Source organism: Ptychodera flava, chromosome 1 (genome assembly GCF_041260155.1).
Source record: "Ptychodera flava strain L36383 chromosome 1, AS_Pfla_20210202, whole genome shotgun sequence".
NCBI classification, from domain to species: domain Eukaryota; kingdom Metazoa; phylum Hemichordata; class Enteropneusta; family Ptychoderidae; genus Ptychodera; species Ptychodera flava.
In genome coordinates this window covers 288,078-315,519 of record NC_091928.1, presented here as the reverse complement: position 1 = coordinate 315,519, position 27,442 = coordinate 288,078, and the positions used below count along the sequence as shown (strand labels likewise).

The 27,442-nt window shown below is 37.7% G+C and overlaps 1 protein-coding gene across 6 annotated transcripts in view; it reads right to left on the bottom strand.

Moving 5' to 3' along the window:
• Positions 1-27,442, bottom strand: part of LOC139131160 (patatin-like phospholipase domain-containing protein 4) — a 60,123-nt gene that overhangs the window by 19,514 nt on the left and 13,167 nt on the right. Inside the window, exons 2-5 of one of the 6 annotated variants that reach the window (XM_070698298.1) lie at positions 24,268-26,328; positions 23,687-24,045; positions 17,450-17,528; positions 16,813-17,003 (exon numbers count right to left, since the gene is read on the bottom strand). The exons of 1 other annotated variant lie outside the window; for it this stretch is intronic. In XM_070698298.1, coding sequence (XP_070554399.1) covers positions 16,813-16,830 — 18 coding nt within the window. In that variant the 5' untranslated portion in view covers positions 16,831-17,003; positions 17,450-17,528; positions 23,687-24,045; positions 24,268-26,328. Of the gene's footprint in view, positions 1-3,832; positions 12,310-16,812; positions 17,004-17,449; positions 17,529-20,372; positions 20,837-20,951; positions 24,046-24,267; positions 26,329-27,442 lie in introns of those variants that run through there. 4 more of the 6 variants (XR_011552761.1, XM_070699646.1, XM_070698920.1 and 1 more) reach the window with 4 other exon arrangements.

The following is a 27,442-nucleotide window of genomic DNA, read 5'->3' as shown; positions in this document are numbered from 1 at the left end:
TGCTTTGGTAAAGCAGTCGCACATGTTCGTGTATCACCGATGACGTCACGTACGCTCCTCCCATAAGCCCTTTCACGCCCATGGGATTCCGAGCTCATTTTCATAAATGTCGTCTACTTCGACTTTTCTTTTTGTCACGCCGTAGTCGTCAGTGCGTGCAATTATTTGCAGATTTGAGCTGCATTTTACTCAAGAGTGATTTTGGAAGGGATAAATGGTCAATGTCGCTGGACTTAGGTTTCCCTTTAAGTTGAAATCCGGAATTTTGAATTTTTGGGGCAACTTTGCGAAACTTTCAGTTTTACTGGGATATCTTTCATTTTGTATTTTTAAGATTTTTTTTGTAATTTTATACCTACTGGAACTAAGAGTATATAATGTGGTGATTTAGTAAGCATTTGATATGGTAAACTGTATTTGGTGTTGAAATGCGGTAAAAAAATGCTGGCAGATTTTGAAAAAATTCCAAACAAATGCCAATAAAAAATTCAGCCAGAAAAGGTGGGAGAGTGGGGAAAAAAGAATGTACAATGGATCGGATAAAAAAGATAATGTACCTCATCGATCTTCCAGACACTGTCCCTTATCAAATGGTCAACCCCGATGTACCGGTATTTTTGTGCACAATCAACCATGCAGTGTACTAGTATTTTAGTTTAAGATGTCAAGTTAGGTAAGGATTTGAAAGGAATAGTCAAGTTCACCACAGTTTAACTTTATCTCTTGTGTCATCATCCTTGTGTAATTGGTTAAGTTTGTAAGTTGTTCCAGATGTGGATGCACCAGCTGTTCTGGAAGAAAACAATGTTTACTTTTCCCTGTAGGGTTTCTGAGTTGATGATTGTATGTTGAAAATTCTCCATGTATCTGGTGTATGGGCAAAGCATAAACATTGGTTGCATGTTATGTATTTCAGTCTATGTCAAATATTGTAAATGAAAAATCAAGAACAGTTTACTGTGTGCTTGTAAAAGATAACATATTTGTCAATACATAAACTGCCTTGCAGATTGATTTTCTTAAAGATTATCACAGAAGCAGAAAAGGAAAAGAAACTAATCAAATTGCTGTAACATATTCACTCTCAGTGCCTGTATAGGCCTATACTTAACTATTTTATCATTACATTCAGCTGTTTGTTATATCTTTATCACTCTCGGACACTCCATGGGCCAAGGCACACTTGGGGTCAATGTCATCACTCTGTGCCAGTCTGTGTATGTCAGTCTGTCTGTATATGTTATATGTATATCCATGTTTCATACAATTGTTGACTTGTTTTAATAACTATATGGGAGCGAACAGTGATGTTGTCACTATTTTTCTTTTCTTCTATCAGTTCCTCTTTTCATAAATCATATTTATTTTTTTCTGGTCAAATTGATGGAGTGATTAAGGTACATAGCAAGTTTCGTGACCTTTGATCTAGTAAATTTAGATATACATCCTTTAATATGAAAGTTTGTGAAATATGCAAATTAGTAAATAGCTGTGTTAAAGGTGAAATGTAAAGAAAAAAAATTAGCTAAAAAGTTACCCTGTTCCACGTATTAGTATGTACAAGAAGTTCAAAGAAAACGTCTTAAAAAACAACCTTTCCATTTCGCCAAAAGCTCAATCTGCAAGACTGACTCTGAATCAGTTTTGTTACCAATTTCTCAAATTTGCCATCAGAGGGCGTCTAGTGACGTCATATGAGCCAAACAAAATGTCACTCAGTGACAGGGAGAATGGTGCAGACTATATTCAGACTTCGAAGACGCCAGAGTACAACGGTATTCTGGCCTAATACTCTCAATATTTCAATCTTTTCTATTGAAAGACCGGGTTTAAAATAAAAAGTGCACAACTCTGTACCTATACTCCATACACATGCATACACGATCAGAATACCATTCACTATGGTGTCAAGGCTACGACACCCATACAAGCGTGTTGAAGCAATCGAGGTACTCGAGGTCAATCGAGGTACTCGAAGTAATGCTGGAAAATCTGTACTGCCAGCGACGCTGGCTGATGATTGACATTGCTAAATTATTCCAGTCCTGGTCCCAGCCACAGAGACTAAGGAGACTGCGTTTGCAGACGAGGTACTCGAGGTCAATCGAGGTACTCGAAGTAATGCTGGAAAATCTGTACTGCCAGCGACGCTGGCTGATGATTGACATTGCTAAATTATTCCAGTCCTGGTCCCAGCCACAGAGACTAAGGAGACTGCGTTTGCAGACGCAGGAACTTTTTGACTCCCTGAACTGGGACATTGATATCATCAATGGTATGTTGGAGATACTTCGCTGGCCATGGCTTGATACTGAAGCGTTATAGATCCCATCATCAGATGATCAAAAATAGCGCCAATGGCACTTGATCACAACTGGCACATTGTGAAACTACTCTATCTCTGGGTACACCTGTACATGAAATACTAAATGGGTAGGTGCTGCGGGTTTGGAGTTTGTCAGTAAATCCACACAGAAAACAAAGTCCCGAAGTAGCGAATTCCAGCCATTTTCAAACCACACTGTTTGTCAGTGGGGTAAGCAATATTCGCAAAAATCACATTTCCAGGCTAATAGACTATGTTTTACGAAATCACACGTCCTTATTACAAAATAAAACAATCTTTATCTTTAAATCAATGTGCCAGTAAACAGGTCAAGCAGCTAGTTATGTCATCAAGTCTGTAATGTTAAGGGTCATAACAAATGTGAGAAATCTAAAACATTAAATATGTTGTTTTTTATCAATTTTATTACCAAAAGCGCATGAAAATCTCTGATACTTTGAATCAGCCATCCTGCATATTTGTAACATTCATCAAAACCTCATTTCTGTTCCACAACTCATTAAATAGTCCACAATGCAGGATTGGTGTACATTCCAAAACTACATATATGAAAGACCCCTAAAATCAATTAGTTAAAGGGGGGTTAGAAATTTCCAAAAACTATCTAACCGCTGCTCCGTTTGGCTCCATTTTTCGGAATCGGAACCTTGGAATTAGTCTGAATAACTCTACCAAATATCAATGCAGTCTGTTCAGCGGTTTTTGACTTTTTGTCGTTTACAGAAAATGGACACTATCCCACACCGGTTGAAGCTAACCCTATATCACAACTTCCAGTTGTGATAATGACCTATGGTCATTATGTTAAAAATACCACCAATGGCGCTTGGACATAATGACCGCCTAGTATTATCGGCATTTATCAACAACCACACTCACTGTGAATTAGACAGACCACGAAGTCAATGAGCAACATATAGCTGAAAGACTATTTTTCACATTGTGATTTTAAGCTCATTTTTATGAGAAAAGAGACATGTATATGTATATGGAGAAAAAGCAGAAGACATATTTGTAAATTGTTTGTTAAGTGACAATCATATATGCATCTCTTGAAATTTTGTGGTTATAAGGTATAACAGTAGTGTAAGAATAATGAGGTATGAATAAGTTAGTAAAGCTAAGTTGACAGTAATTAAGATTACAAAATTATACACTAAACTGAGGAAATCTGAATGAAATAAATGTTGAAAAGTTGCAAAGTCATGGTCATCTTTTGTCTAATACCTTGTATAAGTTCATGAACTTTACATAAATCTTGCTTCAGATTTGTTGCTAATGTGCAATAACTGTGTTTCAGATCATTTGAGAGCAATCTATCCATGACAGGTTTAAATTGTAATATACTTCTATTTAAAGGAGAGAAACTTCTCAAATAATTTTTTTCCCTGTAATTTGCTGTGAGAACACATGGACAGATGCTCAGGACTCTATGCTGGTGCTACCTTGATAACTAACCTACAACTTGTAACGTCATTGTCTAACCTGTTCATCCCAATTTCCTGTAGACAGGTCCACACTCTCCATTGATAACAATGGGTTTGGGCCGTACCATTGTAGTGAAAGACTGTAACATGTGAGGTTGTGGATACTTAATCTCTGGAATGTCAAAGTCTGTATATTGACTCAAGGATGTTTACTTAACAAATGCCTAAGGTCATCTCAAAAGTGAGAATCTAAACTATGAAATATGTTTTTTTTTAATGCTTTTGATGCCCAAAAGACCATAGAAATCTCTTATACTTCGAATCAGCCATCCTGCATATTTCTAACATTCATCAAAACATCATTTCTGTTCAACAACTCATAAAACAGTCCACAATGCAGGATTGGTGTACATTCCAAAACTACATGTATGAAAGACCCCTAAAATCAATTAGATAAAAAGGGGGGTTAGAAATTTCCCAAAACTATCTTACCGGCGCTCCGTTTGGCTCCATTTTTCGGAATTGGAACCTTGGAACCAGTCTATGTATCAGTATCAAATATCAACGCACTCTGTTCAGCAGTTTTTGACTTTTTGTCGTTTACGGAAATGGACGACATCAAACACCGGTTGAAACCACCTCTATATCACAACTTCCAGTTGTGATAAAAACCAAACGGCTCTTTTCAGGGCCACCACATCCTCCAAAAAGAGATCATCCATTTAATGGGATAGTCCACCCAAATATCAACCTGCCTTTCAAAGTTGAAGTGGATTATTTTTGTAACATTTATGATAAAAAGATGAGAAATGTGCTGTTTATTCTCCTAGAAATTAATGTTTTATTAACTGATGTATATGATGCCATTTTCGCGATATGGAAACACTACCTATCAGAATTCCTCAGAGAGGCTTGACCTTATTTGACGTAAAGTTTTTATGGTTGGTTGAGAAAGTTAGGGTTATCGCTAGGGGGTCTGATCTACTGTACGTTTGTATTGAGCTACTGCCCCATGGATACACTTTGCCCTCAACCTTATAACTTTGAACCTGAATTCAGCGACTCAGGACTCAAGGATTTCAAACTTGGTGTTTCCGAAGAATACACGGACATATTGATAAATTTGGAAGTAAAAGAAGAGCACGTGGCTCCACCAGTTACCCAAGGAAGCTGTACAAGCATGACTTTTTAGGTAGCTCCATGGTATAAGTTAAAACATTACAGGAGGCCATGTTTGGAGCTGAACGCATCTTTGATATCGCCTGGTGATGAAACGAACTCTAACTTACCCAAAATTGTTGTATTTTTGGGCAAAACATTTCGATCAGCATTGCAAGCTAGCTGTTATCACTTGAAAAAAGCGATGTTTCGATTTCAAACGCCTGAAGAGAATTGCATGATGAAATTGCTCCGCATGTTTAGCCATTGCAACGCTGGTTTTAAAATACGAATAACTCTTTTTATATCAAAGAATGGTTATCGAAAAATGCCAATTCAATAATAATAATAATAATAATAATAATAATGGGTTCTTATATAGCACACATACCCACAAGTTAATGTGATCAAGGCGCTTTACAATAAATTACTCCTGGTCACTGGACCTAATATGATACCACTCAACTCACTAGGGAGCAAACAAGAGCTCATATGTGCAGCCAACAAGCGCAGCAGAGCTAAATGCACACATTACAATCACTGTCCTACCAGGTACCATCACTCCTGGGTGGGGAGAAGCAATGAGGAACAAAGTGCCTTGCTCAAGGACACAACACCATGGCCATGCCGGGGCTCGAACTCACCATCCTGTGATCATGCATCCACTGCATTAGCCACTGGCCCATTCAAAGTGCAAGTTTTTCAGTGACATATGGGGTAGAAAAAGAATGAACAAATGATGAGATAATTCCAAGCACCGTTCGCAATGGGGGGGGAGGGGAGGAGAGACAAAGCAGACGACTGGAAACGGCTCATCTGTCGACTCTAAATGGAGTGTCTCTCATCCAACAAACAATAGTTATACATACACACTTTCATGTTCTCCTGGGTACTAAATTAAACTTTGAACACACTTTCATGTTCTAGGGGCACTAAATGAAATTTTAATTTATCCTTTCAATGTACTGTCATAAACTACAAACTACAATTTTCTCACAACTCACATTGAACTTTAATCGTGAGTTACGGTAAACCGCCATGGAGGTAGGAAGAGATTGCAAATCCAAGTCTCCGTTTTCTGCTGTCAACTTGGTGAAGTCTTGGGGATAAATAATCGAGAATGGTCAAAATCTGAAAGCCACGACCTCACAACCAGTCATTGGAAAAATGTTGGGAAAAATTTGACACTTTACAGCAATGTACGGGCGACAGGTCGTGGAGAGAAAATACCCCCCAAAAAATCACAAACATACTATCTGGTGTGTGCCAAGAGACAAATGTTAAAATTGGACAGCATCATCCTGACCACAGTTTCTCTGACGGATTTGTTTCCTTCTAATTTTCTGACACAGTGATAGATACAAAATATTTATTTATATTATGCTGCTATTCACGATGGTTATACAACATAGCTTGCATTTGTTCACAGTAGAACTGAGTTTTAAATGTAAGATAACTTTCCCGTAAACTGTAAATTCTGGCTTCGGGAAGCTCTAACGTCACAATACTACATTATGATATAGAGTGACTTGCAGTTGCACACATGCAATATGCAGTGACAGTCAATGTAATTCATAGTATGAGAGTCAAGCATAGTGATGTTGACAATTACATGCATGCCAGTGCACGATTTCAAGTAGCCAAGACAAAATTCTGATGGCCTTATAGTGGAAATATGGGCAACAACAGTGAAAAAATACCATCAAGGGCAGTGTGCTCACATTCAGTTTGAATTGGTCCATTCAAGAAATATTTAAACCAGAAAAACAAGAATGATAAAAGCAAATAAGGTCTGCAACTTAGGTACTGGATGTCATCTTCAGCAACATGCATATCAACTTCTATAGCAATAGGACAAGCAGAACCTACATACATAAGCAAATGTCAACAAAAAAATTAGCCAGAGAAGGCTTGACAAAAAGAAAAGGTTGGAAGAGTGGGGAAAAAATTAAGAGTGGGAAAAAAATGTTCAAGGGATCTGGTAAAAAGTAATGCTACCTCATCAATCTTCTAGACCCTACCCCCTCCTGAATATCAAGTGTTCCATCCCTTTGTTGATTACGTTTACATAACGCCAGATGGCAGGAAATATATTTACAACCTTGGGGATTTTTTAATCAATGCTATGAGTGCTATCATTTGAATGTAAACAGCAATTTATTAGTTACAGATAGTGAAATGCATTCCACTGTGGGGGGTGATTATGACATCTGGAATTATGCTGGATCCAAATTTCTCATCAATTCTTGTGTGTCTTACATGGAAATGTTGCAAAAATTGATCTGCAATGAAAAAAATAGCGTCAATGACACTGTGTAGCTCCCATCCTAATTTAGTGTTTGTTCTCCTGTCAGATATTTGAACATGTGTGAAAGGGATAAAGTGCATGAAGTGAAAATACTTAAATGTAATGTATTGGAGACAGTGAAATATGTTTAATGTATTTATTCAGAATATAAAATGGAAAAAATACAGAATTAGAAATATCGAATACTGTGATACAACCATTAACTCAACAAGTCATTGACAATGACATAGTCCCCACTTGTAATAGGAGTATTAGTCTTGATGGGGCAGGGAAATGTAGTCATTAAGAAGTATCACTGGAGTGTATATGTTGAGATCTATGGGCACATAGGTCTATGTCATTGTTCCCAATTTGAAACACATGAGGCATGTCTAAGTTATGGTTCTAAATCGGGAAAAAAGATCAGACCTCTAGCAGTATTGCCCAGCCAAGAAATACATATGTGCATAATAAATGAGGTACAAGATGTGACATCTTAAGGTCTTATATCCTATCAAAATTGGAGGGTATGGAACTTGTGGTTACTGAGACAGGGCTGTCAATTATAGCCGGTCATCGGCGGCAAATCGCCGTCTGACACAGGTCTTGCCGCCGCCTGTTTTCCATATTCCAGGCCTGCAATAATGATCTTTACACACGTTATGAATTCTTTCCTGTCCAAATTCTACCGTTGGCTGCGCTGTGCTACAGAGGCGCATCCCCTAAGGCTCGTTGGTAGCCGATTTCTGATTGGTTTGAATTGGTACCAGCTGTCAAAAAACTTTACGTGTTCTGATTGGTTTTCGGACGTACACTATCGATATGGCTACGAAAGTCGACAGCCACGTTGGATTTATGGGTCCAAAAAAGACCCCCGAGAGGCTCACACTAGCTCTGGATATAAAAGTAATGTCAATATTTGTAAATCATTTTATTTTCCTGAGGAATTTCAGTGATCGGGGTTTCAATGCATCAATGGTATAGCATGCAATGTAGATTTCACGCCGCGTCTGAGCAAAATGCCATAGCATTACGTGTATTTAGCGACTGGAATTTTTTATTTGTTTTCCCATTTGCAGATCGTGAACACTCTTTACAATGAGTAAGAATCGTTTACTCAACGCAAAACAAACTTTGTGGGGATTGACATAATTTTTAGTGAGTTTTGACTACCACTGAATTTGTTTGCACCAAGCCGCTGTTCTATGAAATGTATTCATACGGTAGTACATGCTGTGTACTGTGGTTGTTTCGAAGGCCTGAGTATTGAAGTTTGATAAATATTTTCCGACATCCGAAATCTTTCCTCAAAAGCAAACATCGGTATTCTAATCCTTCAAAATCATTTACCAAGACCATAGACTCTCGAGTTTTTCTCTCGAGTCTATGCCAAGACCAACATTTTTTAATGTTTAGGGCAATCACAAAATTTAGCTAGGCTTGACTATATACTTTTGCGGTATCGTACGTGCAGCGGTAAACCATGTTTTGAATATGAATATAACATACATGTAGTGAGCCTACCCACTTGGCAGGCGTGGGTTTCGACAAAACTCTGATTACTGTGAGGGATATCAGAAAAGATACTATGATAGTCATCAGGAGAAAATATTTGATCGTTAACTTTCACGCGCAAGGATTTACTACGTAAATAAATCAACATACTCTCAATCTTGTCGATTGAGAGGCCAACGGACAACGAAGCCACGCAATTTCATTTGCGGATATAAACTTGAATATTGTAATTGTTTTTATGACGTATTGTCTACTCAAATTGTCTCTGGTAATGGTCTCGTATTTACCCCATTACATAAATTTTGTAAATTTTCACACTGGAAATTCATAGCCGGTAACTCTGAGAGGTCTTGAAACAGACAAAATAAAATTACAGCAGTATCAACCAGACGCAGATCGGAATTTTTTGTCGTGACGTTATGACATCAGTTTTGCAGTGGGGACAAGATTGTTTTAAATTCTATACAATTACCGGGGGGTAGCTGTTTTTGAATGGGAACGTATTACAATTATTGAATTACTTTCTGCAGATGTTGTTTCTTAAGAAATAGTTTCTGCTGGTGTAGTTTCTAAAGCTACATCTGAAGAAATAGTTTTTGCAGATGTAGTTTCTGAAGCTACTGTTTCATCAGCCTGAGAATCGCACAATATTGAGGTATTGTCAGCTGGTACTGCTATACAAGCCTTGGGCTTAGATGAGTTCTCCAGTGATTCTGATTATGGTTCAGATTATGATCTTTATTAAAGCAGGTTGTAATTCAACACAATTTGTAGGCAAATAATAATAACCTGGTGAATCAATAAACATATATACTCTGTAATACTTCTGTTTGTCTTCCATAATTTATTTCACAAGATTCAATTTCATGTTACTTTTTATACTTCAGTTATAATAAACTTGACAGTAATTTGCCCTCAAAAGTGCCACCACAGGCCACCAATTGAAGATGAATAATTTAGAAAAGCTTCAGCTTCAGGAGGGGGGATACCCCCCTCCTGGCCTCCCCCCGCGTGCGCTTACACACACGCCTTGCGAGGTCACATGACATTTTGAAAAAAAAATCATATTGCTAATTAATCCCTATATGCCAAAAAATCAGACCTCTAGCTCTATTCGCTTGCCCAGAATTAGATGTGTGCATAATTAATGAGGTAAGTATTCTAAATAATGAGGTAAATACCAAATATTCTAAATCAAATCTGCTTTTATGCCCCCAGTAGAAATTTACGCAAGAAACCCCTTTTTAAACCAGGCTTGTGTACTGCTAATTGCAGAAAATTCTCGACAGTGCCCAGATGCATGTCTGTTTTTAATGATATCTCTCTTAAATGTAATATAGATATTTTTTCTACGCTGTGTAGTTTTAAAACTATTTTATTTAGTCATTTTAACAGTTCTCCTTTTTGATTCGTGTATGTTTTTTTCAATTTAATGTAACATGTTACTTTTATGGTTGTGTTGTACATTTGTCTTGTAATGGTGTGACTTTTATGTTTCGCAGATCTGTTAGTGGGTTTGCCCGTTGATCTGTGTATCAAATAAAATAAAATAAAAAAATAAAATAAAGTAAACCGTGTATTGTCATAAGGTCTCCCATCCTACTAAATACAAAGGACATAGCACTTGTGGTTACTTATTTATTGACATAAACATATATTTTAGGTCAAAGGTCATCAAGGTCACATGACATGTGGTCAAAAAATTTCTCTCCTGTAGTTATCCCTATATACCAAAAATCAGACATCCGGCTCTATTGGCTTGCTCAGAATTAGATATGTGCATAATTAATGAGGTACAGTATGTGGTGTCATAAGGTGTCCAATCATACCCAATATGAAGGGTGTAGCACTTGCGGTTACTGAGTTATGGACAAATATGTATATTTGAGGTCAAAGGTCACAGAGGTCACGTGACATTTTGTGAAAAAAAAATTGTATTGCTAAGTTATCCCTATATACCAAAAATCAGACCTCTAGCTCTATTGGCTCGCTCAATATTAGATATTTGCATAATTAATGAGGTACAATATGTGGCGTCATAAAGTGTCCCATCATACCATACATGAAGGGTGTAGCACTTGTGGTTACTGAGTTATGGACAAATATGTATATTTGAGGTCAAAGGTCACTGAGGTCACGTGACATTTTGTCAAAAAAATAGTGTTGCTAAGTTATCCCTATATACCAAAAGTCAGACCTCTAGCTCTATTGGCTTGCTCAAAATTAGATATGCGCATAATTAATGAGGTACAATATGTGGTGTCATAAGGTGTCCCATCATACCATATATGAAGGGTGGTAGCACTTGTGGTTACTGAGTATGGACAAATATGTATATTTGAGGTCAAAGGTCATCGAGGTCGCATGACATTTTGTCAAAATATCCAAGATATCTGCGTGAACGGATGGACTCACGGATGGACTCACAGACGGACATGACCCAATCTATAAGCCCACTGGACTTCATCCGTGGGGACTAAAAACTGTATCACTGCATCCTTTTTGCAATATGAATACGATGTGAAACTATATTTTTATTTTTCGTGGCCTTATACATGGGAGTCTATTGAGATCTGCCTTATATATGGGAGTCTATGGACATGTAAACTAAAAATATGCGAATTTCACCACGATTTGCCCAAATTTGGGAAAGGTCACTTCTATGCACTTCCATATCAAGTTTCAAATCAATTGGACTTGTTGTCTCAGAGAAGAAGATATTTTGACCATAAATAGGAGAAAATTACAAAAAAAATTCATGAAAAATAGCAAGTCCAAGATACTGACCCAAGATGTGCACAATCATTTCAGGTCAGCCCAAAGTACTTACATGCTAATTTTTCATGTAATCTGCTCAGTGGTTATTGAGTTTTTCAATTTAGACTGTTTTTACATTTTTTCACTTAATTTGCATATTTTTGGCAATGACAACTTCATTTGAACAAAATCTCATCTACAGTCCATCATCCATGTACATACCAAATATCAAGATGAAATGTGCAGCGGTTTTGGAGTTTTTGATGTTGACGGACAGACATACAGACATACATACATCCAGACATACATACATACAGACAGTTCCCTAACCTATAAGAATAGCTTGCATTGCCATATATACATATGGCTATGGGAGCTAAAAATTACATCAGTTTTGTTTTCTGGATCAAATTTTACCACAAATTGATACCAAATATGACAAAATTATGTTCACAGCCTTTGAAACTTTCTCATAACATATCCTAGGTCATTAATTAAAGGTCACAAACTGAGAAAATTACCTAAATTATGAAAAATTGGGGACTTCCCAACACTTTGAGCAGAAAATTTATCTAATAACATCCCTCAGGACTTTTGTACTAAATTACAAGGCTATCAGACAAGTAATTTTGAGAAACAAGTTTTCTTGACCGAAAATGACAAAATTGTCTTAAAAATACAAATTTGTATATTTCAGGAAAACTTCCATATATCTACCTATTCTCATCTCTGAACATCTGTACACCAAATATAAATTTAAAACTGTCTGTCCAGGGGCTTTGAAAAGAAATATATTTTACGATTTTTTGACCAAAAATGACAAAAATTGCCCCAAAACCAATTTTCTTATAATTTCAAGAAATTAGAAGGGTATACCATTGCAAACATCCAACCCAAATTTGAGAGAAACTGGGCTTGCGGTTTCAGAGAAGAAGAATTTTTACTTAAAATGAGGAAAATAATAAAAAAATTCAGCAAAAATACAAAATTCACGATATCTTCACGATATACATAAAACTGTATAAGGTCTACCTAAGGTACTTGCATACTAATTTTCAAAGCAATCAAACCAGCGGTTCTTCAGTTATTCATTTTTGACCATTTTCACATTTTTTAAGCTCATTTGCATAATGTGGGCACTGCAAACTTCATTTGAACAAAATCCCATCTAAAGCCCAGGATGCATCCACAGACCAAATACTGAGCTAAAAGAGCAGCAGTTCATGAGCTTTTGAAGTTGACAGACACACTGTACGTACTTACATACATACTGGTATTTACCTTTTCTTTGGCACGCTATGTCAGTGTGTGACGGCCTAACGGTAAGTAATCCAAGCTAAATTCTAACATTAACTTGTCTGCATGCATCGATCCATTTAGAAATACAGAAAAAAATCTTGAACTCATTAAAATTGCCTTATATGATGTAAAAAAAAACAATTGAGGCAATTTCTTCACTCAAAGATAAATTTGTTCAGTCAACAAGTTTTCAATAAGTCAAAAGAACCAGTTCCTAGACAATATGATGCATCTATTGGGTAAGTCAGATGGTTCTTAAGTTGGTTGGAAAGGCTAGAGCGTCAGTTATAAATTTCAACAAAACTATTAAAATATAAAAGTAGTCAACATTCTCTGTGGAATAAAAAAACTAGACATTTGGGCACAAAGGCATTGCAGAGTTATAGCCTGTTAAAACTTCTGAAAAACTGACCAAATAAGAAGAAGTTGGGGAGTCCTTAGTGTATTAATTATGGTAGAGGTCCCCTAGCTTTTAATAAAATGTTTGAAAAGGGAAAGTCATTATTTGCTGTTTTTCTGGAAAGTTTGACAAGGCGGTGCTGGCATTCAGAGTGAGTGACTGCTATTGTAAATGCATTTTTAGATTCTTTGAGTGTCAAAGAGGTGTCAAAAGTGAGATTAACCAAAAAATAGCGCCAATGGCACTTGATCACAACTGGCACATTGTGAAACTACTCTATCTCTGGGTGCACCTGTACATGAAATACTGAATGGGTAGGTGCTGCGGGTTTTGAGTTTGTCAGTACATGTACACACCACACATAATATCATATACATACAGACAAACTCAAAGACATGCAATTTCAAACCTATAAGAAGAGTTTTCACTGGCACATATACTCTTGCCCATATGGGAGTTTGAATGGGTTAGCTCTACATACTGACATACAGGAGTTGTTGATTTTGCCTGCACTTCAAATATTAAAGAATAGCCACCTGGTATTTGTAGCTGACAGCTGGGGAAAAAGTGATATGGGACAAGTATGGATTTTAACTGTAAGCAAATTTTATTCAATATATAAACACTGAACAGTATTAAAAAATCAAAAATCACTGTCAAGGACAGTGTGCTCACATTCAGTTTGAATTGGTCTATTCAAGAAATATTTAAACCAGGAAAAACAAGAATGACAAAAGCAAATAAGGTCTGAAAGGTAGGTACTCGAGGTCATCTTTGGAAACATGCATATCGACTTCTATAGCAATGGGACAAGCAGATCCTAAACGCATAAGCAAATGTCAACAACAAAAAATAGACAGAGATTAGGCTTGATAAAAAGAAAAGGTGGGAGTGGTAAAAAAAATGTACAAGGGATCTGGTAAAAAAGTAATGCTACCTCATCAATCTTCTAGACCCTACCCCCTCCTGAATATCAAATGTTCCATCCCTTGGTATTACGTAACGCCAGATGACAGGAAATATATTTACAACCTTGCGTAGTTTTTAATTACAATGGATGAGTGTTATCATTCTAATGTAAACAGCACTTAAGTTAGTTACAGATAGTGAAATGCCTTCCACTGTGGGCGGTGATTACAATATCTGGAATTATCCTGGATCCAAATTTCTCATCAGTTCTTCTATGTCTTACATAGAGTAGTTGCAAAAATTAGTCTGCAATGAAAAAATTTACCTCAGCTTTGTTTCCTACAAATTGATACCAAATATGACAAAATTATGTTCACAGCCTTCGAAACTGTCTCATAATACGGTATATCCTGCGTTGGTGTACCCGGTAGGTCATTTAAAGTCACAAACTGAGAAAATTACCTGAACTATACAAATATGGGGGGTTCACATCACTTTGAGCAGAAAATTCATCTAATAACATCCCTCGGGACTTTATACCAAATTACAAAGCTATCAAACAAGTTATTTTGAGAACAAGTTTTCTTGACCAAAAATGACAATATTGTCTCAAAAATACAAATTTGCATATTTCAGGACAATTTCCACATATCTAACTATTGTCATATCTGTACATCTGTGTACCAGATATAAAAGCTGCCTGTCCAGGGGTTTTAAAAAGAAAATACTGTTTAAGATTTTTTGACCAAAAATGACAAAATTGCTCCAAAATAGTAATTTTCCAAATTTTGTCATAATTTCAACAAATTAGAAGAGTAACACCTGCGCAAAGATCCAACCCAAATTTGAAAGTGATTGGGCTGGCAGTTTCAGAGAAGAATTTTTACTGAAAATGAGAAAAATCACCAAAATATTCAGCAAAAATACAAAATTACGGATTTCTTCACAATATTCATAAAACTGTATAAGGTTCACCTAAGGTACTTGCACAAATTTTCAAAGCAATCAAAACAGTGGTTCTAGAGTTATTAATTCTTGACCATTTCACATTTTGTAAGCTCATTTGCATAATTCTGGAAATGCAGACTTCATTTGAACAAAATCCCATCTATAGCCCAGGATGCATTTAGACACCAAGTACCAAGCTGAAACGTGCAGTGGTTTGTGTGTTTTTGATGTTGACAGACATACTGTACGTACGTACATACATACATACATACATACATACACACATACCGTACATACTGTCTCGAGACCTCCAGTGTCCCATTGTTTTGTAATATATAACAAGTGTGCCATGAGCTTCTATTTAAAGGAGAGAAACTTCTCAAATAATTTTTTTTCCCTGTAATTTCCTGTGAGAACACATGGACAGATGCTCAGAACTCTATGCTGGTGCTACCTTGATAACTAACCTACAACTTGTAACGTCATTGTCTAACCTGTTCACCCCAATTTCCTGTAGACAGGTCCACACTCACCATTGATAACAATGGGTTTGGGCCATACCATGGTAGTGAAAGACTGTAACATGTGAGGTGTGGATACTTAATCTCTGGAATGTCAAAGTCTGTATATTGACTCAAGGATGTTTACTTAACAAATGCCTAGGGTTATCTCAAAAGTGAGAATCTAAACTATGAAATATGTTTTTTTTTATTGCTTTTGATGCCCAAAAGAGCATAGAAATCTCTTATACTTCGAATCAGCCATCCTGCATATTTCTAACATTCATCAAAACCTAATTTCTGTTCCACAACTCATAAAACAGTCCACAATGCAGGATTGGTGTACATTCCAAAACTACATATGAAAGACCCCTAAAATCAATTAGTTAAAAAGGGGGGTTAGAAATTTCCCAAAACTATATAATCGCCGCTCCGTTTGGCTCCATTTTTCTGAATCGGAACCTTGGAACCAGTCTGAATATCGGTACCAAATATCAACGCAGTCTGTTCAGCAGTTTTTGACTTTTTGTCGTTTACGGAAATGGACAACATCTAACACCGGTTGAAACTACCCCTACATCACAACTTCCAGTTGTGATAACTTCCAGTTGTGATAAAAAACTGCTCTATGACTTCAAAAGAGGGGTGCAAATATGGCTTGTTTTCAACATTTTTGACAGAATAACAGTTTTCCTACATAATTGTATACCAATTTAATCCAATTTTAAAATAAGATATGGACATGGAATTTTTACAGCCTATTAACAAGGTTACAGATAAGATTTGTACGGCACAATTTTCCTGTATTTGAAGTACTTTTTGAAAAATCACATTTTGAAATTTGAAAGAATTTTTAATAATATTTTGATATATAAACCGATGTAAAATCATAAAAACAAATTTTATTTACAAATCCTGCCGTACAAATTTTACAATAAATAGTGTCAACATATTTATAACTAATTTGGTAACATTAATACTATCCAATTATTATTAAATTCAAATATGTAAAAAAAATATGAAAAATTAAATTTTAATATTTCCTGGTGTCATATTTCAAAATCATGGCTGCAAATATACAATTTTTATATTCTTTGGAGAAAATATTAACTAAGGGAGTTATCCTGAAAATTTGAACTAAATATCTTGATTCTAACACTTGAAATTTGACATTAACTCTGAGAAAAGAATTGGTGCAAAAATAGCCTTTCCAACCACCTTAAACATAAATGTTTGGCATACAATATTGCATTATGATGAATTACTTCTGATTTCATCTTCATTAAAAATGAAGTGTCCTCTCGGCGTCAATAATTTATGATTGACTGTATTTATAATGTCTTCCATGGGCAACCAAGATACCGGTACGTCATCTTGTGTGGGCCAGATGTACCTTTCATTTCCAACTTTTTTTCATATATTTTACCTGGAAGAGTGCAGCATCTTGTTGAACAATCTGCAAGAAAATTATACTGAGTAGTGTCAATATTTAAGTGATGCTTACATTATTTGCATTGCAAAAGTATTTTATCTATGAAGATTTATGGGTAGCTATGGCATTGCTATAATCATGGAGACCAGAACCATTGGCCCATATAGCCTATTCACCACGATATTATCTGGACACAATGAAGCAAAGTTGCCTTTTTCCTGCATATTTAACAGCAATCAACACAAGAATTTCTGAGGCAATAAGATTAGAATCAGATTTCGAGGTATACTCTTTCTTTTCCATTAACATTTATGCTATTATCCTCAGCTCTCTAGAGACTAGGACAGCATTAGTAAATATTACAGGAATAAAACATGAAAAGACTGAGTAACTCTCTACATATGAATTTAATCAGATTGTTGTTGAGTTTGTAACATTTGAGTTGTATAAACCACCAAGTTCAATCATACCTGTCCAAGAAACACTTGTGGACGGCCTCGTGTATTGTACACATTGGTCAGCACACAGTCACAAACATGTAATTTACACCTGCAAAAGAAATAGAGAGTACATATTTAACCCTTTCCTTCCCCCATAGACTTAGAGGTTAAAGACCCCCTAGGGACTGAATTAATTTGCATTTACAACATAAATATGACATTGATTTAATAAATTGATTATAACTTTGTTTTAATGACTACAATGCCTACCCCTACAGGTGATGTTAGTTGAACATGAACTAGAAAATGTATCAATTCTTTCCATATGCAAATTAGTCACTTGTTATGCAAATTAGGACATCAATCATTGGCTACATACCTAGATTCCTGTTGAAAGAAGACATTTGCCAGAAATAAAATGGTTATTTACTCACCAAAAGTCTGATTTCTTTGTGTTATATATCTATACTGCCTATTCTATCTATTCTAATGCTTTTTCCTTTTCCTCGCTAAATCCCTGCCTGCACATTTCAGGTCATCAAAGCTATAATCCTGCATGTAGTGATAGTGATGAAATGAGCTATGGCCAGTAGTTGGTAAAAATGCACGTTTCACATTGTTGAAGCTATCGTGCTAGGGGAGTTGTATGCCATTGTACATTATAGAACCCAAACGTGTAAGGCAAACGTGCATGACTAAACACTGTAAAAGTCTGCACGTTAGACATTTTAGACACGTTAGGTCCGTACACGTTAGGTTTGCACGATACACGATAGGTTAGCATGATTGGCATGGTAGATTTTGACCGATGTTGAAAACCTAAAATGACATACACGTTAGACATTTTAGACACGTTAGGTCCGTACACGTTAGGTTTGCACGATACACGATAGGTTTGCATGATTGGCATGGTAGATTTTGACCGATGTTGAAAACCTAAAATGACATACACGTTAGACATTTTAGACACGTTAGGTCCGTACACGTTAGGTTTGCACGATACACGATAGGTTTGCACGATTGGCATGATAGATTTTGACTCATGTGGAGAACCTAAAATGACATGCACGTTAGACATTTTAGACACGTTAGGTCCGTACACGTTAGGTTTGCACGATACACGATAGGTTTGCACGATTGGCATGATAGATTTTGACTCATGTGGAGAACCTAAAATGACATGCACGTTAGACATTTTAGACACGTTAGGTCCGTACACGTTAGGTTTGCACGATACACGATAGGTTTGCACAATTGGCATGATAGATTTTGACTCATGTGGAGAACCTAAAATGACATGCACGTTTGACATTTTAGACACGTTAGGTTCGTACACGTTAGGTCTGCACGATACAAGATAGGTTTGCACGATTGGCATGATAGAGTTAGACCTTACCGTGTTTGTAGGCCATCACGTGAATCTTGAGACATATCGTATAACGTGCCGACCTAAGATTTACGGAGCTAACGTGTCTAAAATGTCTAACGTGTATGTCATTTTAGGTTTTCCACCAGTCAAAATCTATCATGGCAATCATGCAAACCTATCATGTATCGTGCATACCTAAAGAGTACGGATCTAACGTGTCTAAAATGTCTAACGTGTATGTCATTTTAGGGTCTCCAGATAAGTTGAATGGTACAGTCATGATATACACGTTAGACATTTTAGACACGTTAGGTCCGTACACATTAGGTTTGCACGATACACGATAAGTTTGCACGATTGGCATGATAGATTTTGACCCATGTCGAGAACCTAAAATGACATGCACGTTAGACATTTTAGACACGTTAGGTCCGTACACGTTAGGTCTGCACGATACAAGATAGGTTTGCACGATTGGCATGATAGATTTTGACTCATGTTGAGAACCTAAAATGACATGCACGTTAGACATTTTAGACACGTTAGGTGCGTACACGTTAGGTCGGCACGTTACACGATAGGTTTGCACGATTGGCATGATAGATTTTGACTCATGTGGAGAACCTAAAATGACATGCACTTTAGACATTATAGACACGTTAGGTTTGCACGTTACACGATAGGTTTGCACGATTGGCATGATAGATTTTGACTCATGTGGAGAACCTAAAATGACATGCACGTTAGACATTTTAGACACGTTAGGTCCGTACACGTTAGGTTTGCACGATACACGATAAGTTTGCACGATTGGCATGATAGATTTTGACTCATGTGGAGAACCTAAAATGACATGCACGTTAGACATTTTAGACACGTTAGGTCCGTACAAGTTAGGTTTGCACGATACACCATAGGTTTGCACGATTGGCATCATAGATTTTGACTCATGTGGAGAACCTAAAATGACATGGCACGTTAGACATTTTAGACACGTTAGGTCCGTACACGTTAGGTTTGCACGATACACGATAGGTTTGCACGATTGGCATGATAGATTTTGACTCATGTGGAGAACCTAAAATGACATGAATGTTTGACATTTTAGACACGTTAGGTTCGTACCAGTTAGGTCTGCACGATACAAGATAGGTTTGCACGATGGCATGATAGAGTTAGACCTTACCGTGTTTGTAGGCCATCACGTGAATCTTGAGACATATCGTATAACGTGCCGACCTAAGATTTACGGAGCTAACGTGTCTAAAATGTCTAACGTGTATGTCATTTTAGCTTTTCCACCAGTCAAAATCTATCATGGCAATCATGCAAACCTATCGTGTATCGTGCATACCTAACGAGTACGGATCTAACGTGTCTAAAATGTCTAACGTGTATATCATGACTGGTACAGTCATGATATACACGTTAGACATTTTAGACACGTTAGGTCCGTACACATTAGGTTTGCACGATACACGATAAGTTTGCATGATTGGCATGATAGATTTTGACCCATGTCGAGAACCTAAAATGATATGCACGTTAGACATTTTAGACACGTTAGGTCCGTACACGTTAGGTCTGCACGATACAAGATAGGTTTGCACGATTGGCATGATAGATTTTGACTAATGTTGAGAACCTAAAATGACATGCACGTTAGACATTTTAGACACGTTAGGTGCGTACACGTTAGGTCGGCACATTACACTATAGGTTTGCGCGATTGGCATGATAGATTTTGACTCATGTGGAGAACCTAAAATGACATGCACTTTAGACATTATAGACACGTTAGGTTTGCACGTTACACGATAGGTTTGCTTGATTGGCATGATAGATTTTGACTCATGTGGAGAACCTAAAATGACATGCACGTTAGACATTTTAGACACGTTAGGTGCGTACACGTTAGGTCTGCACGATACAAGATAGGTTTGCACGATTGGCATGATAGAGTTAGACCTTACACCTTACCGTGTTTGTAGGCCATCACGTGAATCTTGAGACATATCGTATAACGTGCCGACCTAAGATTTACGGAGCTAACGTGTCTAAAATGTCTAACGTGTATGTCATTTTAGGTTGTCCACCAGTCAAAATCTATCATGCCAATAGTGCAAACTTATCGTGTAACGTGCTGAACCAACGTGTACGGACCTAACGTGTCTAAAATGTCTAACGTGTATGTCCAGATAAGTCGAATGGTACCACAGTCGTAGTCATGATATACACGTTAGACACTTAGGCACGATAGGTGCATCCATGTTTGGCGTGCACAATACACGATAGGTTTGCACGATTGGCATGATAGAATAGGACTTATTTGTACGCCCTAAAATGCTATACATGTTAGACTTAGGTCTGCACGATACACGATAGGTTTGCACGTTTGGCATTTTAGGCACGTTAGTTCCGACCTAACATACACGTTAGACATTTTAGAAACGATATGTGCGGATATGTTGGTCTGCACGATACACGATAGGTTTGCAAGTTTGGCTTTTTTGGTCACGTTAGTTCCGATCTAACATGTCAAACATGCACTACTAAAATGTAAAAATGTCTAAAATGAAAAAATCCCGACTTCTGGCCATGGATGGAAAGCATGGAACAGGGCACATTCTTACTTTACACACCCCACACATGTATTTAGTATCTTTCCTCTGCTTATGAACCTGACATTTTGACTGAGTTTCCACTAATGCTGGAGCATGTTGGAGTTTACGATCTAACCTGACATCAGTATTCTGATTAAGTGACTTCCTGCCTGGTCTCTTCACAAATGATCGCCCAGCAATTAGCTGTTCACAAAGCTGGCCACAGAAGACTCGAAGGGTTCGGGGCTTATTCGGATTTGCTTTCTTGAACAGAATGTATGAGTTGATGACACACACTTCAAGTATGTACCAAAATATCTGCAAGTACCATGTCAGCCCTTTCATGTGACGTTTGTACGATGACAGACGCTGATCAGCTAGGTCAACACCTCCCATATACTTGTTGTATCTCTCAACAAGTATAGGACGTTGCACTTCCTGATGCTCCCACCTGCCATGAACTTTGACTGCTCTCAGAACAGGGTTACTACCTCCAGTGACGGGCAGAGTTGTAAGAACATTGACTATCCTAGCATCTTTCCAAGCTACTGCTGTTAGTTTCCCTTTTTGCCAGTGAACAAACTGTCCGCGACTTAGACGTTTGACATCTGCACTAGCTGGTTTCATTTCTGACGGGAGTCCCTTTCTATTCGGCCTTACTGTTCCGCAAGCTAAAATCTTCCTACTCTGAAGGTTTTCAAATAAAGTTGGACTAGTATAGTAGTTATTGCAATAAAGCTCATATCCCTTATCAAAGTAGGGCTGCATTAAACTCATCACTACCCTGTCTGTCACAGATTCCTCAGTAGTTTGCTGCAATTCTCTGCCTTGGTATACTTTCAAATTCAAAACCTATCCCAAAATCGCCTCGGCTACATTGACAACTTTGATGCCCCACTTCGTCGGTTTATTTTTTATGTATTGTCTAAACGATAATCTGCCCTTGAATTTAATCATACTCTCATTGAGGGAACGCTGTCTTTCTGGCGAATACAGTTCCTGGAACTTTGGCAACACGCTGTCAATAACCGGTTTTATTTTCTGCAGTTTATCGTATCTACGGTCATTCCTGTCGGTTGGGATGGCTTCGTTATCGACAAAATGAATGTGTCGTAAAATTTGACAGTACAAATCGCGTGGCATATGATTTCTGAAGGCTCAGGTATTAGTTAGCCAATATTCTGACCAATATTCTCTGAACGAACCTTTCTTGTCGACAAAACCCATCGCTAGCGTAAGACCGAGAAAGACCTCAAGCTGATCTACGGTCATATTTGTCCATTCTGACTTCCAGTTTCCCGGATCACAACGTTTCTGTTCGGCTTAACGATTAGTTTCAGTAACGATGCAGCCCATAAGCTCAGGGGTGAACAGACAATCAAAGACATCTTTTGCCAATTGACCTGAAAAATCTTTCTTTATTCGAGAAGGTTCCGTGAAATTAACATCGTCATGTTCTTCGATCGAGCGACTCCATTGTAAGTCTTCACTGCTGTCATAATTCTCAGCCGAGTCGTCGTCACTTTGAGTGTCTATTTCAAAGTCAGATCCTACCTCATTATCGGAATCCCGCCGTAATCGCGGCAACCTAGCTAATGGAATGTCATCCTCATATTCAGATTCCGTGAAACCCATAAATTCAGTCTCAGAATCGGATGATGATTCAAAAATATCAGCAATTCTATGTCCTAGAGCGATGTCGTCATCACCAGTCGCCATTTTTAAACAGTTCATTCATAAATTTCACCAAAACGAGTTTGAAATTCCCACGGTCAGTGACACACGATAGCGGGCAATCAGGAAACTGCGTATCATTATGGAGGTGACGTGATTCCCTAGCCAATGGTATTAGCTAGACCCCCCTATAGCGGCAATTGGCGCTAAAAGCAAGATTAAAGGTTACTAGTGTACGTTATACGTATATATACGTCTACCGGCAGCAACGTGAACCGGAAGTAAGGCGTATTTATACGCCGTCCAGCGGCAAAGGGTTAAAATATTTTAGAGTGCAGTTATAATCATATTTCATTTATGACATTTCTAGTTTATGGAATTACAAAGTCCTTTTATAGAAACAAAACAAAAACTGCAAATATGCACAATTGTATGTGATGTGGCATGCTCTGCATCTATACACATTACCAGAGAGTGTTTCAAAAAAAAGAAAGAAATCAAGTCTGTACTCCATTTAACAAAGTCTACATTGTGCGGAAAAAAAGAATGCCCACAATTTCATTAAGCACAACTGCAATCAACATATTGTTACAGGACCTGTAGTTGAGCTACAGTACTGACCTTTCATCTGATTGTGTAGTTTTACACTCATCCTCATTAGACTGGATGACACTTAGGCTCGTTAGACTGGATGACACTAGGCTCGCTAGACTGGATGACACTAGGCTCGTTAGACTGGATGATACGAGGCTCGCTAGACTGAATGACACTACACCCATTTGACTGGATGACACTAGACTCGTTAGATTGGATGACACTAGGCTTGCTAGACTGGATGACACTAGGCTCGTTTGACTGGATGACACTAGACCCGTTAGACTGGATGACACTAGGCTCGCTAGACTGGATGACACCAGGCTTGTTAGACTGGATGACATTAGGCTCGTTAGACTGGATGACACTGGGTTCAGGATTCACTTCTGAAAGTGAAAGCACAACATATAAATAAAGTTATTTTTCCAATGCAGAACCCCATCTTTACACTGAAGTACACGCGTGGAATGTATACAGGTATTAAAGTTGACGATTTAAATTTTCACCCATTTGGTGCAATTGAATTCACATATAAAAGACCACATTGATAATGCACAAGTCTTTGTTCTTTATATGGAGATGGTGTTAAAGTATGATTGAGTGCTTACCCTGATGAACATTCTTTATGGGGAACAGCTTCAGGTTTCTCCAAGGCTCTACCCAACTCCTGATTATCACACTCATCTGCATTTCCCAACATGCATTGGCTGCAATAGCATGACAATTAATGGTCGTGTCTTCAGTACATACGCTTCTCCAGTGCTCAGTACTGAATGGAGTTGCCTGGTCCCTTTCACAGTTTTTACCAGACTAGATGGCCTGTTACACTGGATGTTGTTGGTAGATATCCAGTAGAAAGTTTGCTTAAATGACTCGGAATCCTTTGACAGTGATTTCGCGTACACAGACTTTGCATCAATTTATGCATGCGAACTCATTGAAAGGTGCTAACTGCTTTACCGTACATCACATCCCGACAGGGTACTAGGGACACCGCGGACTCCGCACGAGGTACCGCCTGTTTGAAAATGACCTCCTTCCTGAGGACATGAAAAAATTGTAACAAAAAGGCCGCCATGCAGCCATATTGGATCATGTCGTGAAACAAATTGACGTGCATATGTATGACTTAGGTCAAATGTCCTTGTACCAACTTTCAATAAAATCAGTTGAAACATGTCTGAGTTATATGGCTCTGTACATGAAAAAAATTGTAATAAAGCAGCCATATTGGATTGTATCACAAAACAAATCAACGTGCATATGTATAACATATGAAGTAATCCTTGTACCAAGTTTAAGTGAAATTGCTCCAGGCATCTCTGAGATATCTGCGTGAATGCACGGACGCACAGATGCATGGACACACAGACGCATGCAAGTACGCACGGATGCAAGGACATGACCAAACCTATAAGTACCCCTGAACGGTGTCCGTTGGGACTAAAAGGGCAGCCGTGGTGTGAAATATGTAAAAATGGCCACCATGAAAGTGTATGGAAAGCCCTAATTATTTAGAGAATATATAAAACAATGAACTTGTGTACCTATGACTGGAGGCCTGAAAAGTCAACATAAAAGTACAACATTCAAACTAGGGCTCAGAATGTTGTGTTATAACTACATCGTGAGAAACAGATATTAAGATGGACAGGTTACTAAAAATTATGATGTGATATAAAATTTGGAGCATATTTTTACATTCGTTTTTTCACTTATCATTTATCATTCCATTAGACACAGTCAGGAATAATTGGATCTGGTGCCAGTGAAGCTGACACCATAGCATCATCCTCATACTCATCCCAGAGAATGAGGATAGGGATAATTTTACACTCCTGTACGTTGTATAGACCTGTTCCTTGTGCTTCCTATGTTTGTATACTTGGTGAGGCAGTGCACGATGGACGAGTGTAAGTCACCGAAAGAAATATTTTCACTGAAAACCCCACAAAAATGTGGAAAACAAGTAATTCAGCATTAAGGCTAATGATTATTGTTAACTTTTGCAGATATACATTACGGTATTTGTTACCAGCTATTCATTCCTGTTTCAGGTGATAACAGGCGGCTATGATTGCCTTACAGCTGCAGTGATCTCCCAAGGATTTTCTGATAGAGTGGTGGCTAATTTACATAACAATAAATGTAATTGTTATGGTAATGAGTTTCTATTGTTTACCAAAAATTATAGAGTGATGGCCACCACTCTATAATAGCTCTGGGGAGAACACTGAGCTGACAATATGGCTGGTGGCCAGCTTTTAATGAAACCCCTGCAGGGGTCTCGAAAGAGGTTTATTATAGCTACAATAATTCAAACCACATACCAGTACATCATAAATTGCGAAGTTGCAAAAAAGTCAAACCTTAAACATTATCCCACCTTTTGACATGCTTCCTTGCTTGACACAATTAAGCCGACTTTGCAAAGTATATACATACAATATATAAACTCGGTCCTTACTGTAATTTGTCAGGGACTGTTGCCATAATGGAAGCCACTAAAGCCCCTGATGACATTCCACCATAGGCTTGAACTTGCTGAAGAACACTTTTACCATGATCTAATAGACACTGTGCGGAACCAATATTTAGGAATCCAAGAAAAGAACTCCCACTGAAAATGCAGTTGAAGGGAGGGTTGAGATATTCGGACATCATTAAATCTGAAAGAAAAAGATTAATATTCCAAACATTTTTAGAAGTTTCTGAACAATAATAGTCCTCTCTTTACAATGACTAGCCAAACCAGTTTGTATACATGGCCATGGAGATGTGGATGCAGGGGTTTCGTTAAAAGCCGGCTGTAAAGCGATTACGGCCGCCTGTTATTACCTGAAAATCGTGTGTAATGATCTTATTTTATTTGTTTCGGGATGAGTTAATTGATTTGGAAGGCCTTGGTTTCGACTGGCCGTGGGTAAGTGGGGAGACAGAACTCTTAATGTGATCGATGTTACCACAGGCTACCCAGACAGAATAAAATAAGCTTGTCATTGAGTTTTTCTCACTGTTTTCTCTATCAGTTCCTCTCCTTTTCTTCATCACAGTCCCTCTATGGATATAGGGACTGTGTCTTCATGCTCTGAATGATCGGAGTAAATAAAATAAACGGTTATATAATCTAACCTAGCCTCTTATAAACCCTTTATTCATTTTACACCAATTACAAGGACGTTTATCTCTCATATACACATCGTGTAATTAATTAGTCAACACAACTAATTATGCTAATCCGTGGACTTATCAAGAGTTGGTCAACATTGCAAAGATAGAGATGTAAGTGAAAAAGGAGAAGGTATGAAGATCTTGGGAAACGTGTCCCGAGGACGTCCGTAAACCTAGTGGACGCTTATATATTCATGATATGCTCAAACAAACACTGCTCATTATTCAAAAATAAACGGGAAGTTGGATCGAAAGGAACGCAGTGAAAACGCGCATGCTTTTCGTTGCCAAGCGCCAAATTCACACATAGCCAAGCAGACATGGCCCTGCTGCATGTAACAAATGCCACCCAGAAAGTATCGACCGACCAAGCAGAAAAAGATCGCCGGAGTGGCAATTTTATGAGCTTTTCAACAAAATTATATAGATGCATGTTTCACGTCGTCAACGTCGTTTTCTTGGAGTGTATATACCAAGTATAATTTACAAACCGTGTCGTGATTCAAGGCACAATGGTGACACATTAGCAGCAGCACGCACTGGAGAATTTTTGCCAGCACTTTGAATTTTAAACCAGTCACCGTCATTTCTCTGCACTCGCTATTAAATCCA